This window comes from Phalangium opilio, unplaced genomic scaffold (assembly GCF_054372755.1).
Source record: "Phalangium opilio isolate 3A_F unplaced genomic scaffold, DU_Popi_V2 ptg000082l_1, whole genome shotgun sequence".
Classification (NCBI taxonomy): Eukaryota; Metazoa; Arthropoda; class Arachnida; order Opiliones; family Phalangiidae; genus Phalangium; species Phalangium opilio.
The window spans coordinates 6,428,314-6,445,148 of NW_028324189.1; the positions used below are offsets into that span (position 1 = coordinate 6,428,314).

The 16,835-nt window shown below is 39.9% G+C and overlaps 1 protein-coding gene across 2 annotated transcripts; it reads right to left on the minus strand.

Moving 5' to 3' along the window:
- LOC149651220 (zinc finger protein 236-like) lies at window positions 1-16,314 on the minus strand. 2 transcript variants are annotated; one of them, XM_089848022.1, is made up of 14 exons: window positions 16,082-16,314; window positions 14,827-15,338; window positions 14,201-14,759; window positions 13,120-13,411; window positions 12,205-12,334; window positions 11,639-12,151; window positions 9,742-10,128; window positions 9,524-9,590; window positions 7,909-8,381; window positions 7,730-7,837; window positions 6,264-6,792; window positions 5,370-5,515; window positions 4,112-4,391; window positions 1-1,552 (listed from the first exon to the last, which is right to left on the minus strand). In XM_089848022.1, exons 2-14 carry the CDS (start codon window positions 15,325-15,327, stop codon window positions 450-452), a joined length of 5,088 nt encoding a protein of 1,695 aa, XP_089704148.1. In that variant the 5' UTR covers window positions 15,328-15,338; window positions 16,082-16,314; the 3' UTR covers window positions 1-449. The 2 variants fall into 2 exon arrangements, with proteins under 2 accessions (XP_089704148.1, XP_089704149.1); XM_089848023.1 differs by lacking the exon at window positions 16,082-16,314 and adding an exon at window positions 15,803-15,990.
- Between the last annotated feature and the right edge of the window lie 521 nt (window positions 16,315-16,835).

A 16,835-nucleotide genomic window follows, 5' to 3' on the forward strand; every position in this document is an offset into this window, starting at 1 on the left:
TTATTTCTTTCATCGTTTAATTTGCGAATAAAGGCTCTTTTTCGTGGGTTGGGGAGAATGGCAATTATCACGCGGCAATTGCCACTCTTTCTTCATAGTTTTATAAAATATATATATATAGAGATAGTATTTGAGATTAGAATGTTATAATCACTGATATCGCGCTGCTCCAGAAATGAATCATAAATTAACTATACATTTATATTAAATTAATCATAAAGAATTAAGTATTATTTGGGAAAATTAAATTTGTTTTTGATCAAAATTAATTCCATTTGGATCGATTGAAAACCGGCTCCATTTAACACGATTATAAATAACGGATTGCTTTTGATCGAACTTTGATCTTATTTTAATTAAAACGTAATTTTCCCATAAATAAAATACCCATTAATTCCTTAAGAATTAATTGGAGTTTGAATCTTAACTAAAGCGGGAAACGCGTGACGTTAATCGGGATGCACTCTCTTGACGTGTGTTTTTAAGTTACCCTTTTGCGTAAAGGACATTTGACAATGTTGGCATTGCCAGGGTTTATATCCGGCGTGTTTGGCCAAATGAATCTGCAACGTATTCTTTTGATTGAAAGTCTTGGGACATTCGGTGCAAGCGAATGGCTTCTCGCCAGTGTGTATCCTTAAATGCCTTTCCAACAAACTCCGGCGTTGAAAAGCTTTACCGCAAATTGAACACTTATGATTGGCCGCTTCTTTACCGTGCGATCGAATATCTTTCAACATATTATCTATTAATTCCCCGGCTCCGATATTAACTCCGTCATCCATATCGATATGAGGTTCGGAATGTTCTTCATTCGTTTCGGCTTCGTTAATGACGATATGCGTCGCTTCCCGATCCGTTTCTTCCTCCACTTCCGCTTCGTTCATTTCCGGCGCTTGTTTTAGTTCTTTGTCGCCGTGTTCGATAGTGACGTGGAAAGGGGGCGGATTGTTCGAGGCGTTCCCTTCGTTAATCGCGGCAGAAATTTGCGCCTGATCGACCGATAATCCTAAAGCGCTCAACTGATTAGCGATAGAGTTATTTAGGTTTAATAAATTCGTCCCCGATAAATTTTGTAGGAACTGATTTCCATTTTCCGCGTTAACGTTTGTGGTAGTAGCGCTCGTGGTAGCCGAGACATTGTCGTCTTCGTTATTCGCGTTAATGGTAATGTTAATATTTCCGCTTTGTAGCTGTTGAAGAAATTTCGGCTCGAGTTGGAATAAATTAGGATCGAGGCCGGTGATTTGAATGTTTTGCCCTAATAAAGACTGAGGAATTTGGAATTGAATCCCGTCTAGCGTCGTTGCGGGTTCCGACGTTATTGTCTCTGGATTTTCGTCTTCGTTATTTTTTAGGTCATCTTCTTCTACGCTACTTTCGAACATGGTCGTTTCTAACGCGGCGGCTTTCATTATTCTCCTTTCGACTAATATTTCACTAGGTATGTTTGGTTTGCGACTTGAACGGAAATGAGTGGCTATATGACTTTTACGATGTCCTGACGTTCTAAAGCGCAGTTCGCAATGCGGGCATTTGAAGGGTTTCGAGCCTTAGATATAAATAAATCAAATTAATTATTGGGTTTTGTTCGCCGTCTTATTGGCAAAAACTAGAGAGCCGCGTTTCAATTTCCAAAGTTACCATTTCCATACCACTTCGGTTTACCAATTCCTCCCATATATTTCATCAACCTCCCCATCCCTTACTGATCCATTACTTCCAAATACCAACCATTCCGATTTACAAAATTAAGGAAGGTTCTTTCATTTTCAACCATTACCAAAATCAACAAAAGAAATAAACCATTTCCATACCATAGAGCAGTGTCGGTAGAGGGGGGAGTAGACTGTGTATCCCTCCCTCTAGGCGCGCTTTTGTAAGAGGGGATACTGTACGCGCCTGGTAGGGGGGATGACACTGAGCTAAGAGAGTAGTGTCAGTTCTACGTATGCAAACGTCATACCCTTCTATCTCTTAGCTCAGTGTCATCCCCCCTACCAGGCGCGTACAGTATCCCCTCTTACAAAAGCGCGCCTAGAGGGAGGGATACACAGTCTACTCCCCTCTCTACCGACACTACTCCACGGTATGACGTTTGCACAGTAGAACTGACATTACTCTATAGAACCATTATTATGAGGCCTTCAAAGTATACTGTGAAAAATGCCAAGTTAACCTACGGAACATGATTTTTCTTAATTACTCGACCCCAGTTCGCAAACTTACTCAAACCTACGAATTTCACTGATTTCCGTGAATTTCACTAAAAATTGTAAATTTCAGGAAGTTTTTGTCAACTATTTCTTTCCCTGATTTTTCCAGGTTTGTATCAGTGAGAACAAATATTTGTATGAACTCTGTCGCCGTCGCGAAGTAGCATGACCATGAGTCATTTCCCAAAATATATATTTTCTGAGAATTTGGCGCGAAAACTTACAATGGACTGATTGACAGCTACAATAGCTGAATCTGGTACGCTAAAGTAATAGCTATGGGCTATGTTAGCTAGCTATGCAGCAACGAAGTAGGTGAGATGGGTATTGGCAGAATGGGATAATAGCCTATTAAAGGGGCTGGCCGGAGCTGTTGGGGTGAAGGGGGGGGGTCAAACTGTTGGTTAGCATATTGCTTACCCGCCCACCGCGATGGTGGCGCCATTCCTTATGGCCAAAGAGCTGGGTGTTTTCCCCTGAACTAAGGGCGGTCTCCCCCCAACAGCGCCGGTGAGCCCCTTTAATTGTTTAGGTATGTAACATGATTCTTCTCAGCACCCTACCCCCCCGCTTTGTTTTCTCTACCGCTCAAACTTCAGATGGGCAATGTTCAGTTGAGGGGGAAGTATCTCAAGGGGGCATGATAAATGCCGTTTTTGTATAGAATAACATAAATTTCAAACAATCAACATTTCTTCAGGTATTTCATTATTGATACTTATTTAACATTTGAAAATGAAACTATTTTTTTTATATTGAGAAAAGGAAAAAAATCAAAATGACTGCGGACGAAGTTTTCTTGTTTAAATTTGTTAATAAACAATTCAAAAGCTAGATTTCTAGTCAGATCTTTTTTTTTGTGACATAGCTCGTCCTTGAGGCCAGGGCCGGACATTGTCCAAATAAATTTTAAAATGTCCCATAGTTTTTTCAAAAACTAAGGGGTTACTGGACAGTTTGACCAATAAATTTTCCCAAGTCACTTGACTGGACACAAGTCCTACGAGAAATTTTTCTTATTTCCAGCCCTGGTTGAGGTTCCCCATTAAAATATTTTGTTAGACAAAACCAGGGATATATCTTAAGGATAAAGACATAGAGCTAAAAATTGTAGTGCACCAGGGATACATATCAAGGGTGATGTAAAAACATACAAGTGAATCAAGGATAAAGACCTCCAGTACAAAAATCCTGCTGTATCAGGGGTATACATCAAGGGTAAAGACAATAAAGTATAAAATATTTTAATATAAAATTATAAATACTAAATAGTATTATTATTCATGTATACCAAAATAAAAAAATTCAGCACAGGAGCCAAGTGAAATAGATAAGGGGGCATTTAAGGGCCAACTTAAATATTATTTGAGGGTGAATTGCCCCCTGGTTCTCTTCCCCCCCCCCCCGTGAATCATATACCTCCTCTTGACATGGGCTCCAAATGTTTTAGGTGATGTTTGGAAGAATCATGTTACAATTACCCCGCTTTGTGGTACACTTCTCCCAAAGAGAAGTATTATATACTTCTTGTATTAGTAGCTTCTTTGTTATAGACTAGCACGTTAGAGAGGGGGGGCGATTATTGACTGTGTACCCCTCCCTCTAGTTGTAAGAGGGGATACTGTCCGCCCCTAGTAGGGGATGACACTGAGCTAAGAGGTAGAAGGGTATGACATTAGCATACCTAGCAGTCTGGGCCTTTGGGGAAATAAGAATATTTTTTAAACTAGTCCTTGGGACCAGTAACCACCCTAGTGACCTAGTGTTCAAAATAATAAACCGATTTCCGGACTGGTCCCAGCCTTTGTTCTCCTATAGTTTTCCTACTATTTCCCATGGTTACCACTGAAATTTTAAATTTACCATTTCCACACAGCTCTCTAGCAGAAACTTACCTGTGTGCAACCTCATATGAACTTTCAAACTTCCCTTGGTAGCGAAGAACGAGTTACAAACGTGACAATCAAAGTTTTTCTGACCGGAATGCGTCTTCAAATGGCAATCTAACGTTGATTTGACGGTGAAACTCTTGTTGCATAAGTGACAGGGATAGGGTTTCTCCCCAGTGTGTGTTCTTATGTGTCGAATCAAATCACTAGGCTTCTTGAAACTTTTAGGGCAATGCGGGCACAAATGATTGAATTTAGGTTGTTTTTGAATCTCCACGTATTTATCCTGTTAATTATAATCAATAATAAGCACTAACTACGTCCATTTTAATCTAAAAAAAACATCATTCGCTATTTGAACCTTGTCAAAAAACGCTTTAGATAGGCGAGCCAAAATTTCTTGATCTAAGCCTCGGTCATCACCCATAATTATTAATTTATTATTTAAATTGCGTGGCGAAAACCGTTCACAGTTCCAAAATTCGCGTAATTTCGCTTATATAACGTTAATATCTAACTATTCCTCGAGATATTTTCGCCTTTTTGTTCCGTTTAATGTAAAAATTTCCGTCTTAAACATTTTAGGCCTAATCTATCCTCTCACAACAAACGTAGCCATTTTTATTTCTTGAAAATAGGCCCAAGGAAAAAAATAAAACGCAAAAATCGATTCAATTATGAACTGAACTGAGTTGAGCTACAATATAAAAAGAGCGCAATTTGAATTTCCCATTACTTAGGCCTAATCTATCCTCTCGCCTTTTTGTTCCGTTTAATGTAAAAATTTCCGTCTTAAACATTTTAGGCCTAATCTATCCTCTCACAACAAACGTAGCCATTTTTATTTCTTGAAAATAGGCCCAAGGAAAAAAATAAAACGCAAAAATCGATTCAATTATGAACTGAACTGAGTTGAGCTACAATATAAAAAGAGCGCAATTTGAATTTCCCATTACTTAGGCCTAATCTATCCTCTCACAACAAACGTAGCCATTTTTAATTCTTGAAAATAGGCCCAAGGAAAAAATAAAACGCACGCAAAAATCGATTCAATTATGAACTGAACTGAGTTGAGCTACAATATAAAAAGAGCGCAATATGAATTTCCCATTAGGCCTAATCTATCCTCTCACAACAAACGTAGCCATTTTTATTTCTTGAAAATAGGCCCAAGGAAAAAAATAAAACGCAAAAATCGATTCAATTATGAACTGAACTGAGTTGAGCTACAATATAAAAAGAGCGCAATTTGAATTTCCCTTACTTTCACTTCGCTTATTCGATCCTTTTCAGCGGCGGAAGCTATTAAAACTTGTTCCGAAATTGACGCAGTTTCGGGTAAAGTTAATTTAGCGATTTCTTCCGCTTGCGACGAGGAAAGGGTTATTAAATTTGACTTCCTCTTTTTATCTGTCACAATTTAAAAAAAACGGAACAAAGTTGAAACACGCTAAGCCTACAATGGAAAAAATAGTGCACTATACCTAAAACCAATAAACAAAAATGCGCTACCCCTAAAAATATAGAAAAAATAGTGCACTAGGTCTAAAAATATAGAAAAAATAGTGCACTAAGTCTAAAAATATAGAAAAAATAGTGCGCCAAGTCTAAAAATATAGAAAAAATAGTGCACCAAGTCTAAATATATAGAAAAAATAGTGCACCAAGTCTAAATATATAGAAAAAATAGTGCGCTAAGTCTAAAAATATAGAAAAAATAGTGCGCTAAGTCTAAAAATATAGAAAAAATAGTGCGCTAAGTCTAAAAATATAGAAAAAATAGTGCGCTAAGTCTAAACATATAGAAAAAATAGTGCACCAAGTCTAAATATATAGAAAAAAATAGTGCACTAAGTCTAAATATATAGAAAAAATAGTGCACCAAGTCTAAAAACATAGAAAAAATAGTGCGCTAAGTCTAAAAATATAGAAAAAAATAGTGGCTAAGTCTAAAAATATAGAAAAAAAATAGTGGCTAAGTCTAAAAATATAGAATAAATATTGCGCTAAGTCTAAAAATATAGAATAAATATTGCGCTAAGCCTAAAAATATAGAAAAAAAATATTGCACTAAGCCTAAAAATATAGAAAAAATAATGCACAAAGCCTTAAAACCATTTTTGAGCTAAGCCTATGAATAAAATGAAATGAAACATACCTGATTGATCATCGCCATTAAAATGTCCTCTGGTATGTTTATAATACAAAAACCTATTCCGGAATCCTTTGCCGCAAGTAGCGCAAATAAATGGAGCCTCAGCGCTATGAATATTCATGTGGCGACTGAGAGAGGCGTTGGTGGTGAAGGCAGATTCGCAAACGTGACATTTAAAGTCTCTAACGCCACTATGAGTCTTAACGTGAGCGTTCAGAACGCTCGTTGAACTAAACATTTTGCCACACTCTTGACAACAATAAGGCCTTTCGCCCGTATGAATTCGCGCGTGTTGTTTCAAATGGCTCAGTTTCTTAAACATTCGCTGGCAATAATCGCACTTGTACGACTTCTTGGGACGCTTTCCCGAATTTAGGATAAAAGCCCCTTTCAATTCGCGTTCTAGCCCCCCCTCCCGCGCTCCCCCGTTGTTCTCCTCCATTTTGGAACGAGGCAAAATGGCGTCCATACTGGCTGACGTTAACGTCGGGTTTATACTAAAAGTCGCTCCTAATCCTTCAATTTGATCAGCCTGTAAATTAAATTAACTCAATCAGCCCATGAATTAAAATTAATCAATTTGATCAGCCCGTAAATTTAAATGAATTAATTTGATCAGCCCGTAAATTAAAATTAATCAATTCGATCAGCCCGTAAATTAAAATTAATCAATTCGATCAGCCCGTAAATTAAAATTAATCAGTTTGATCAGCCCGTAAATTAAAATTAATCAATTTGATCAGCCCGTAAATTAAAATCAATCAGTTTGATCAGCCAGTAAATTCAAATGAATCAATTTGATCAGCCAGTAAATTAAAATCAATCAGTTTGATCAGCCAGTAAATTCAAATGAATCAATTTGATCAGCCCGTAAATTAAAATCAATCAGTTTGATCAGCCAGTAAATTAAAATCAATCAGTTTGATCAGCCAGCAAATTCAAATGAATCAGTTTGATCAGCCAGTAAATTCAAATGAATTAATTTGATCAGCCCTTAAATTAAAACGAACTAATTTGATCAGCCCGTAAATTCAAATGAATTAATTTGATCAGCCCGTAAATTAAAATGAATCAATTTGATCAGCCCGTAAATTAAAATGAATCAATTTGATCAGCCCATAAATTAAAACGAACTCATTTGATCAGCCCGATAATTAAAACGAACTAATTTGATCAGCCCGTAAATTAAAACGAACTAATTTGATCAGCCCGAAAATGAAAACGAACTAATTTGATCAGCCCATAAATTAAAACGAACTAATTTGATCAGCCCATAAATTAAAACGAACTAATTTGATCAGCCCATAAATTAAAACGAACTAATTTGATCAGCCCGTAAATTAAAACGAACTAATTTGATCAGCCCATAAATTAAAACGAACTAATTTGATCAGCCCATAAATTAAAACGAATTTGACCGTCGTGAATTACTTAAGCCTGGTCAAATAAAAAAGTGTTATTAAACTTACCGGGACAGTTATGGTGAAATTTCCAGAGGTAAAGTGACTCATAAATTGTCCTTGATCCAAATCATGCGAATCAATAATGGCACAGTTATCACTATCGAACTGTAATGTCTACAATAATATTTAAACAATAATTATTAAAACTTTAAACTCGGGCATTAAAGCAAAGTGCGGAGGATTACTTGATCTAAGATTTCTTGATGACAAGTAAACGTTTGGGAATTTAAGGTGATCGTTTCGGGCGTTAAACCGACGAGGGTCTGTTCTTGAACTTCATTTTCCGCGTTTATGATCGCTTCGAATCCCTCGTCCGATATTTTAATCATTTCTTTCGAATTACGATCATCTCGATCGGAATTCGGATCATCGACTGATTCTCCGTTTTGACTATCAACTCTGACAACTTGGATTAGTTCCGTGCCGTTTTCGCCTTCGCCTTGGAGTATTTCTATATTTCCTCCATCTTCAGCCGAGATACTGAGCTTGGGTCGATGAGTTTTCATGTGTTTTTTACAATCCATCGCCGTTTTAAACGTTTTTTGACAGTAAGGGCACATGTAAGGCCTTTCCGAACTGTGAGTCGACATGTGCCGTTTTAAGGAACCATTTGTGGTGAAACGCGTGTTGCACACTTCGCATTTGAATGGTTTTGCTCCTGAGCGCATTTGTATAAGGAATTTTAGGCCTAACTTAAGAATACGGGATTTTACATATAGGTGTGCGAGTCCCGATTTTTTTGTTACGAGTACTAGAAAACCGGACTCGCCCAGTTATCGGAAAACCGGACTCGCCCAGTTATGGGAAAACCGGACTCGCCCAGTTATGGGAAAACCGGACTCGCCCAGTTATGGGAAAACCGGACTCGCCCAGTTATGGGAAAACCGGACTCGCCCAGTTATGGGAAAACCGGACTCGCCCAGTTATGGGAAAACCGGACTCGCCCAGTTATGGGAAAACCGGACACGCCCAGTTATGGGAAAACCGGACACGCCCAGTTATGGGAAAACCGGACACGCCCAGTTATGGGAAAATCGGACTCGCCCAGTTATGGGAAAACCGGACTCGCCCAGTTATGGGAAAACCGGACTCGCCCAGTTATGGGAAAACCGGACTCGCCCAGTTATGGGAAAACCGGACTCGCCCAGTTATGGGAAAACCGGACTCGCCCAGTTATGGGAAAACCGGACACGCCCGGTATCGGAAAACCGGACTCGCCCGGTATCGGAAAACCGGACTCGCCCGGTATCGGAAAACCGGACTCGCCCGGTATCGGAAAACCGGACTCGCCCGGTATCGGAAAACCGGACTCGCCCGGTATCGGAAAACCGGACTCGCCCGGTATCGGAAAACCGGACTCGCCCGGTATGGGAAAACCGGACTCGCCGAGTATCGGAAAACCGGACTCGCCTCGAGCCCAATTCCTAGTACTCGCGACTCCTAAACAAAGTCCAAAAATGTAAGCCAAGTCCAATGAGTCCTAAAACTATTTACCGAGTCCGATTAAAACTAATTCCCGAATTACTGGTAATTAGAAACTAATTACAATAAATTAAGTAATTAAATATACTAGTTTTTTTAAAGGCTAAATATATCTACAACTACCACCATTCACTTAGTGTAAAGAGGCAGGCTGAGAAATAAGACGGGGGTCATAGACAAATGTCCGCTTTAAAGATTTAACTGGGCCAGTTTAAAAATCATTAAATGCTTGGGGGTGTACTCTGTACTGGCCTTGTGGCCACTTAATTAAAAACGGGGACTCGCACAGGCCTAGACTAAAAACGTAAATATTCTTACGAGTATGAGTGAGAAGATGAGCTTTCAAAGCTCCATTGGACACGAAACATTTCTGACACTGTTCGCACTAATTAATTTAAATCCATTATAATAAGTCACTCAATAATAAAAAGCGTAAAATTTGTTTCTCATTAATTAAAAGCGTCAAAATTAATTACTAATTTAAAAAGCGTCAAATAGATTACTCATTAATTAAAGGAATAAAATTAATTAATTACCTTGAATGGCTTTTCGCCGGTATGAGATAAGTAGTGTTGTTTCAAATGGCTGGACTTTTTGAATCCACGCATGCAAGAAGGGCATTGGTACGGCCTTTCGCCGTTTTCAACCTCTTCCCCAGTACCGACCCGTTGAAGCGAAATTGCACTCTTGGGGGAAGGTTGAACCAAGCCAGCGTCAGTGATCAAGATGGGTTCTTGAGGCGGTAACATAGAGATGACCGCTTTATCTCTGGACGATCGAGATTGTTTATCTTTCTTCTTTTTAACGTCGCTTTTCTTATTATGGGATACCATGTGACTTTTTTTATGACCCGAAGTTCGAAATTCGCGGTCGCAAACATTGCACGAAAATGGTTTGGCTCCAGTGTGCAGTCTACTGTGAACCTATGTCACATTCAACCGTTAGGGACAAACTAATATCTCAAAAACAACTTCAAAATGCTCCGAAATCACTTCAAAAAACCCCCCGAGAATAACTCAAAAACCCGCCCGAGAATAACTCAAAAACCCGCCCGAGAATGACTCAAAAACCCGCCCGAGAATAACTCAAAAACCCGCCCGAGAATAACTCAAAAACCCGCCCGAGAATAACTCAAAAACCCGTCCGAGAACAACTAAAAAACCCGTCCGAGAACAACTCAAAAACCCGTCCGAGAACAAACTCAAAAACCCGTCCGAGAACAACTCAAAAACCCGTCCGAGAACAAACTCAAAAACCCGTCCGAGAACAATTCAAAACCCCGTCCGAAAACAACTCAAAAACCCGCCCGAGAACAACTCAAAAACCCGCTCAAGAACTCAAAAACACGTCCGAGAACAACTCAAAAACCCGTCCGAAAACAACTCAATACCCCGTCCGAGAACAACTCAAAAAACCCGTCCGAGAACAACTCAAAAAACCCGTCCGAGAACAACTCAAAAAACCCGTCCGAGAACAACTCAAAAAACCCGTCCGAGAACAACTCAAAACCCCGTCCGAAAACAACTCAAAACCCCGTCCGAGAACAACTCAAAAAACCCGTCCGAGAACAACTCAAAAAACCCGTCCGAGAACAACTCAAAAAACCCGTCCGAGAACAACTCAAAAAACCCGTCCGAGAACAACTCAAAACCCCGTCCGAGAACAACTCAAAAACCCGTCCGAAAACAACTCAAAACCCCGTCCGAGAACAACTCAAAAAACCCGTCCGAGAACAACTCAAAAAACCCGTCCGAGAACAACTCAAAAAACCCGCCCGAGAATAACTCAAAAACCCGTCCGAGAACAACTCAAAAACCCGTCCGAGAAAAAACTCAAAAACCCGTCCGAGAACAACTCAAAAACCCGTCCGAGAACAATTCAAAACCCCGTCCGAAAACAACTCAAAAACCCGCTCGAGAACTCAAAAACCCGCCCGAGAACAACTGAAAAACCAGTCCGAAAATCACCTCAAAAACTGGCCCGAGAACAACTCAAAAAGTCATCCGAGAACGACTCAAAAACTGGCCCGAGAACAACTCAAAAAGTCATCCGAGAACGACTCAAAAACTGGCCCGAGAACAACTCAAAAAGTCATCCGAGAACGACTCAAAAACTGGCCCGAGAACAACTCAAAAAGTCATCCGAGAACGACTCAAAAACTGGCCCGAGAACAACTCAAAAAGTCATCCGAGAACGACTCAAAAACTGGCCCGAGAACAACTCAAAAACCCGCTCAAGAACTCAAAAACACGTCCGAGAACAACTTAAAAACCCGCCCGAGAACAACTCAAAAACCCGGCCGAGAAAAACTGAAAAACCCGCCTGAGAACAACTCAAAAATCCGTCCGATAACAACTGAAAATCCGGCCGAGAACAACTCAAAAATCCGGCCTAGAACAACTCAAAATCCCGGAGAAATAAAACCATACTTACTTTTAAACTTCCCTGCGTTGCAAAATACTTCCTACAAATATCGCAGCGATAATCTTTGATTCCCATGTGCACTTTAACATGGGCTTTCAAAGTACTGGTGACGGCGAAAGCGCGAAAACACAGATGACATTTATAAGGCTTCTCGTGAGTGTGAATTCTAATGTGTCGCACTAAATCACTCGGTTTCTTGAACTCTTTCGTGCAATAAACGCACTGATGCCAAATGACCCCTCCCACTTTCCTGACAATGTGTCGCTTCATTAAACCATTAATATCGGCGACTTGCAACATAATGGGCGCCGTTGAAGCGCCGCCACCTAGAACAATCGGAGACGCCACCGCGGCCGCCGCCGCTTTCACGTCCACTCTTGGTTTTAAAATGGACTGCGTTGGTCTGGGCGTCGTGTCTGACGTTTCGGCACCGTTCGTCTTATTCTGTTTCTCCTTTTCTCTTTGATCCGTCGTCAAACCACTATTTTCAATCGCTTGTTGAAGTAAATCCGAATTTTCCGCCTAATTAAATCAAATTAATTAACATTAACTTGATTAAGATTAATTTAACTGACTTTAGAAGCCTCGTTTTCTTTATTTTTATCATCTCTGTTAGCGTGTCTCGACAAATCCATTAATTGCTTGATAACTCTTTGTCCTTCGTCTTTAACGTCATTTCCGTTCGCGTCATTAATTTTATGCCAACTAATTAATTAAAATTAATTAGGTTAGTATTTCAAATCATACACCAATTAATTAAGTGTCAAAAGTAGGCATGCGCGAGTCCGTGTCCCAAGACTGCAACCCGTTTTCTTAGGTCTTTGCGAGTACTCGCGAGTCCGTGTCCTCAGACTCGCAACCGGTTTTACAAGGAATTCGCGAGTACTCGCGAGTCCGTGTCCTCAGACTAACAACCGGTTTTATAAGGAATTTGCGAGTACTCGCGAGTCAGTGTCCTCAGACTAGCAACCGGTTTTATAAGGAATTCGCGAGTACTCGCGAGTCCGTGTCCTCAGACATGCAACCGGTTTTACAAGGAATTTGCGAGTACTCGCGAGTCCGTGTCCTCAGACATGCAACCGGTTTTACAAGGAATTTGCGAGTACTCGCGAGTCCGTGTCCTCAGACTCGCAACCGGTTTTACAAGGAATTCGCGAGTACTCGCGAGTCCGTGTCCTCAGACTCGCAACCGGCTTTACAAGGAATTTTCGAGTACTCGCGAGTCCGTGTCCTCAGACTAGCAACCGGTTTTACAAGGAATTTGCGAGTACTCGCGAGTCCTAAGCTGACGCCAAGTAACGGCACTCGGCTAGTACTCTTCTTCTTAACAAGGGGGCAACTTAAAAACACGCATTGGACTCGGCTAACATGGACTCACTTTCTCATGGACTCACGAGTATCGAAAAATTCAATTTACCAGTACTCGGAACCTCAAAATCCGGACTCGCACACGTCAAATTAAAAGGCCTATTATCCGAAGTGTTTCTTACGTTTGCGTTGAATAAGTGGAGGAATGCATTTTACTGAGATGAGCGTTTAAATTGCCGATCTTTCTAAAGACGCACGAACATTCGACGCATTGATATCGCGTCTGATTGGGATCCAAGGATAATGTATGAACCCTTTTGATGTGATTTCGAAGATTGCCGCGTTGCGAAAAAGTTGCTTTACAAAATTCACACGTAAACGGTTTTTCGCCGCTGTGTTTCGTTTTATGGATTTGCAAGGCTCCTTTTTGATTAAAGGCTTTGTCGCAAACGTCGCACTTAAAGGGTCGTTCCCCTTTTATCAAAGGTAATTCAAATTAACAGCGATGCCAGCCAAGAACGATTTCATATAATAAATGTAGGCTCACGTGAGTATATACTCTCACGTGAGTCCGGTTTTTCATAGGAATTTGCGAGTACCACAATCGAGTCTTCGCCAAGCGAGTCCAGTTTGGACTTTCTTAAAGGGAGGGTGAAGTAGAAAATCAAGTGATTTTTTATCAATTCTTTTTCTAATTATAAGACCAGTCTGCGTGTAGTGAAACATTCAGGAAATACAAGCTCCGAATGATTTTAAAATTATTTCAAATTAGGTTCAGATTTTAAGGATAATTTTAAACAAGGACCTCCGACCAATCACGTAACGCCCTGCCCTTTTTGTTAACAAAATTCTCGTGGCACGCATGCTCCATGTCTCGCGCCACGATTGTCACGTCGCGCCTATATTAATTTTATCAAATCTCGTGATAAATTTCATTCAACATGGAACGTGCCACGAGAATTTTGTTAACAAAAAGGCAGGGCGTTACGCGATTGGTCGGAGGGGCTTATTTAAAATTATCCTTTAAATCTGAACCTAATTTGAAATAATTTTAAAATCATTCGGAGCTGGTATTTCCTGAATGTTTGACTATGCAGACTGGTCTTAAAATTGGTAGAAGAATCGATAAAAAAATCACTTGATTTTCCTCTTCACCCTCCCTTTAAGGACACACTGGACTCGCGAGTAGTGGGAAGTTGGACTCGGCTTTAAAGTACTCGCAACCTAAAAATCCGGACTCGGGGGGCAGCCCTAGATGCTTACCAGTATGAATTCTCTTGTGCCTTAAGAGTTGACTCGGTTTCTGAAAAACTTTATCGCAATGTTCGCACTTATAAGGGAAATTGGAACGATCGATATTTTTCTTATGAGGTCGATGATGAAGGGAAGCGCGTAATCGAACGTGAATTTTCATATGATCTCTTAAGGCAATCGGTTTATTAAACTTTTGATTGCAATGTCGACAACAGTATAGTTTATCCATCCGCGATTCCTCCGCGTGTTGATTGGCGTGTTTATCCATGTGTCGCTGCGTACTAAATTCCTCCCCACATTCCAAACAAACCAAGTTTTCTTCCTTTTCGTGCAACATGACGTGCGCTTTCAAACTGGCCACGCGCGAGAAACGTTTCCCGCATTCGGGACACGTTGGATTTTCTTTACAATGCGTGGCAGCGTGAAGTTTTAAATTCGATTCGAAATTAAAGGACAAATCGCATTCTCGGCAACGATAAGGTTTATCGTCCAAATGCAGTTTTTGATGATGTAGATATTGGCTATATTTCTTAAACTCCTTTTTACATAAATTACATTCGTACAGACCCTGAAACGAAACATTCGTAAATCAGGCTTAAGGCGAGTCAGACAGACTTACCTGTAAAGTCACGTACCTTCTTTAACGGAGGTTGAATTTCATCAAGATCAACAAGAACCTGAGTGTTAATTCGCTCCTCTTGAACGGAACTCGATAAAAGAGATACGCTAGGATCATCGGGATCCGAATTTAAAGGCACATTTAAAGCGTGATTATCGGAAGTTAAGGACGCGATTGAACTTTCCAGATGTTCTTCGGTGATTTCTGATAGTGAGGAGGCAACTTGCGTTATTAATGCTAGCTGGTTAGCGTCAATTAAGAAGGTTTTTGTTCCATCTGGACCAGTTGCCAGCACCAAATTTGACGAAGATAGACTCCCGTTAAGTATATTTCCATCAGAGATGATGGGGATATTTACTAAAGTGTTTTCCGAGTTGGCCAGTTCGGTTAAATTTAAATCAGACAGAGAAACAAATTGTCCTCCATCCGACGTGGTTAAGATACCATCTTTGTTGGCGGTTAAGATTGACGCACCGGCATCTTGCAGGATTGAAACGTTTATATCCGTTTCCATCATACCAAGTTCATCTTAAACCAAAATCAACAAGTTCAACAACATCAACATGACATCATTCAGGGTTCATACAACTTTTGGAAAACTAATTTCCCTGAGATTTCCAGGTTTTTCCCGTATGGAAAATGTTAACGAAGGGGGGGGGGGGGCAAATATGACTATTACATAATCAAAGGACATCCCCGTATCTCTAGTAGAACCACAGTTATGACCCTCCAAGTATAGTGTAATGTTAATCCTATGGAGGGAATGTTTATGAACATTTTGCTTAATTACTAACTCGACCCCTGTTTGACGCAAATTTCCCTGATTTCCCTGAATTTTACTAAAAATTCCAAATTTCCCCTGATGTTTTAGTCAACTATTTATTTCCCTGATTTTTCCAGGTTTGTATGAACCCTGTCATTCAGTAAGCCTTGGTCTTTTTCTTCCGTAACAATTTTAAAAGCCACATTTTTAATAACCACGCCTTTCATACATTAATTCTTTCAAAATTCAACAGTATACGTATTTAATCTTGACATTCAATTATAATTAACCACCAATTAAGCTTAAATTTGTCATAATTCGGATGGAAAACAGTCGTACTCGTACGCGTAAATACTTTTAAATCAAGAAGACCTTTTGATTCGCGAAAGTATCATTCCGCCGTTTAATTTCGGCTTCATTTGGATATTTGAAGCTTAATTTACCATTAAAATAGGTTAAATAATCTCTAAATTAGTTATAATAATTAGAAATAATAGTAAAAACTTACCAAAACTTATACAAAATCAGCATTACGTGGTAAAAACAAGGATTTTGTTCCGGACTGTGCAGCGAAAAAGGGGTTAATCGAGAAATGGAGAAATAATAATGCTGTGGATGTGTGCTGTCACTGCTGTGTGGAATTAGACAAATACCTTTGCCACTCCAGGGTCGATCGCTCTTGGCAGACAGCGTAATGATAGGGCTTAATATACCAAGGATGAATATACTAACTCCTACTCCAAGTCCATGCATGGTCCAAGCAAGACACGTCACCCTCTAGTGAAAAGAAAATAATTGGCGGGAAATTTAAAATCAATATATATATAAATCAAAGTTCTGACCATAGATATAGCTGACTGACAAACTGACTGATAATCAACGCCCAGTCCAAACTACTTGCCCTAGAAGGCTGAAAATTTGCAGGAACGTTCGGTTACTCATAAGTAGTAGGCGCATACTAAGAAATTTTTTCCAATCCGCCGCCATCTTAAAAAATGGCGACCAGAAATGTAAAAAATCTTCTCTATGCAACAGAGTCCGCGCGTTTCAACCAATTTCGCAAATATTTAGTACACTGGTTTCCTTTAACCTATAGACGGGCTGAATGGTCTTTCGGGTTAGATTTGTTGCCATCTTTTTAAATGGCGGCCAAAAACTTAAAAACCCTTCTTTATGGTCGTGAAAAGCAATAAAAAATGTCCTGACGGGCTGACGGGCAACGCCGAGTGTACTCGCTCCTAGGGTGCTACAAAAATATCAGT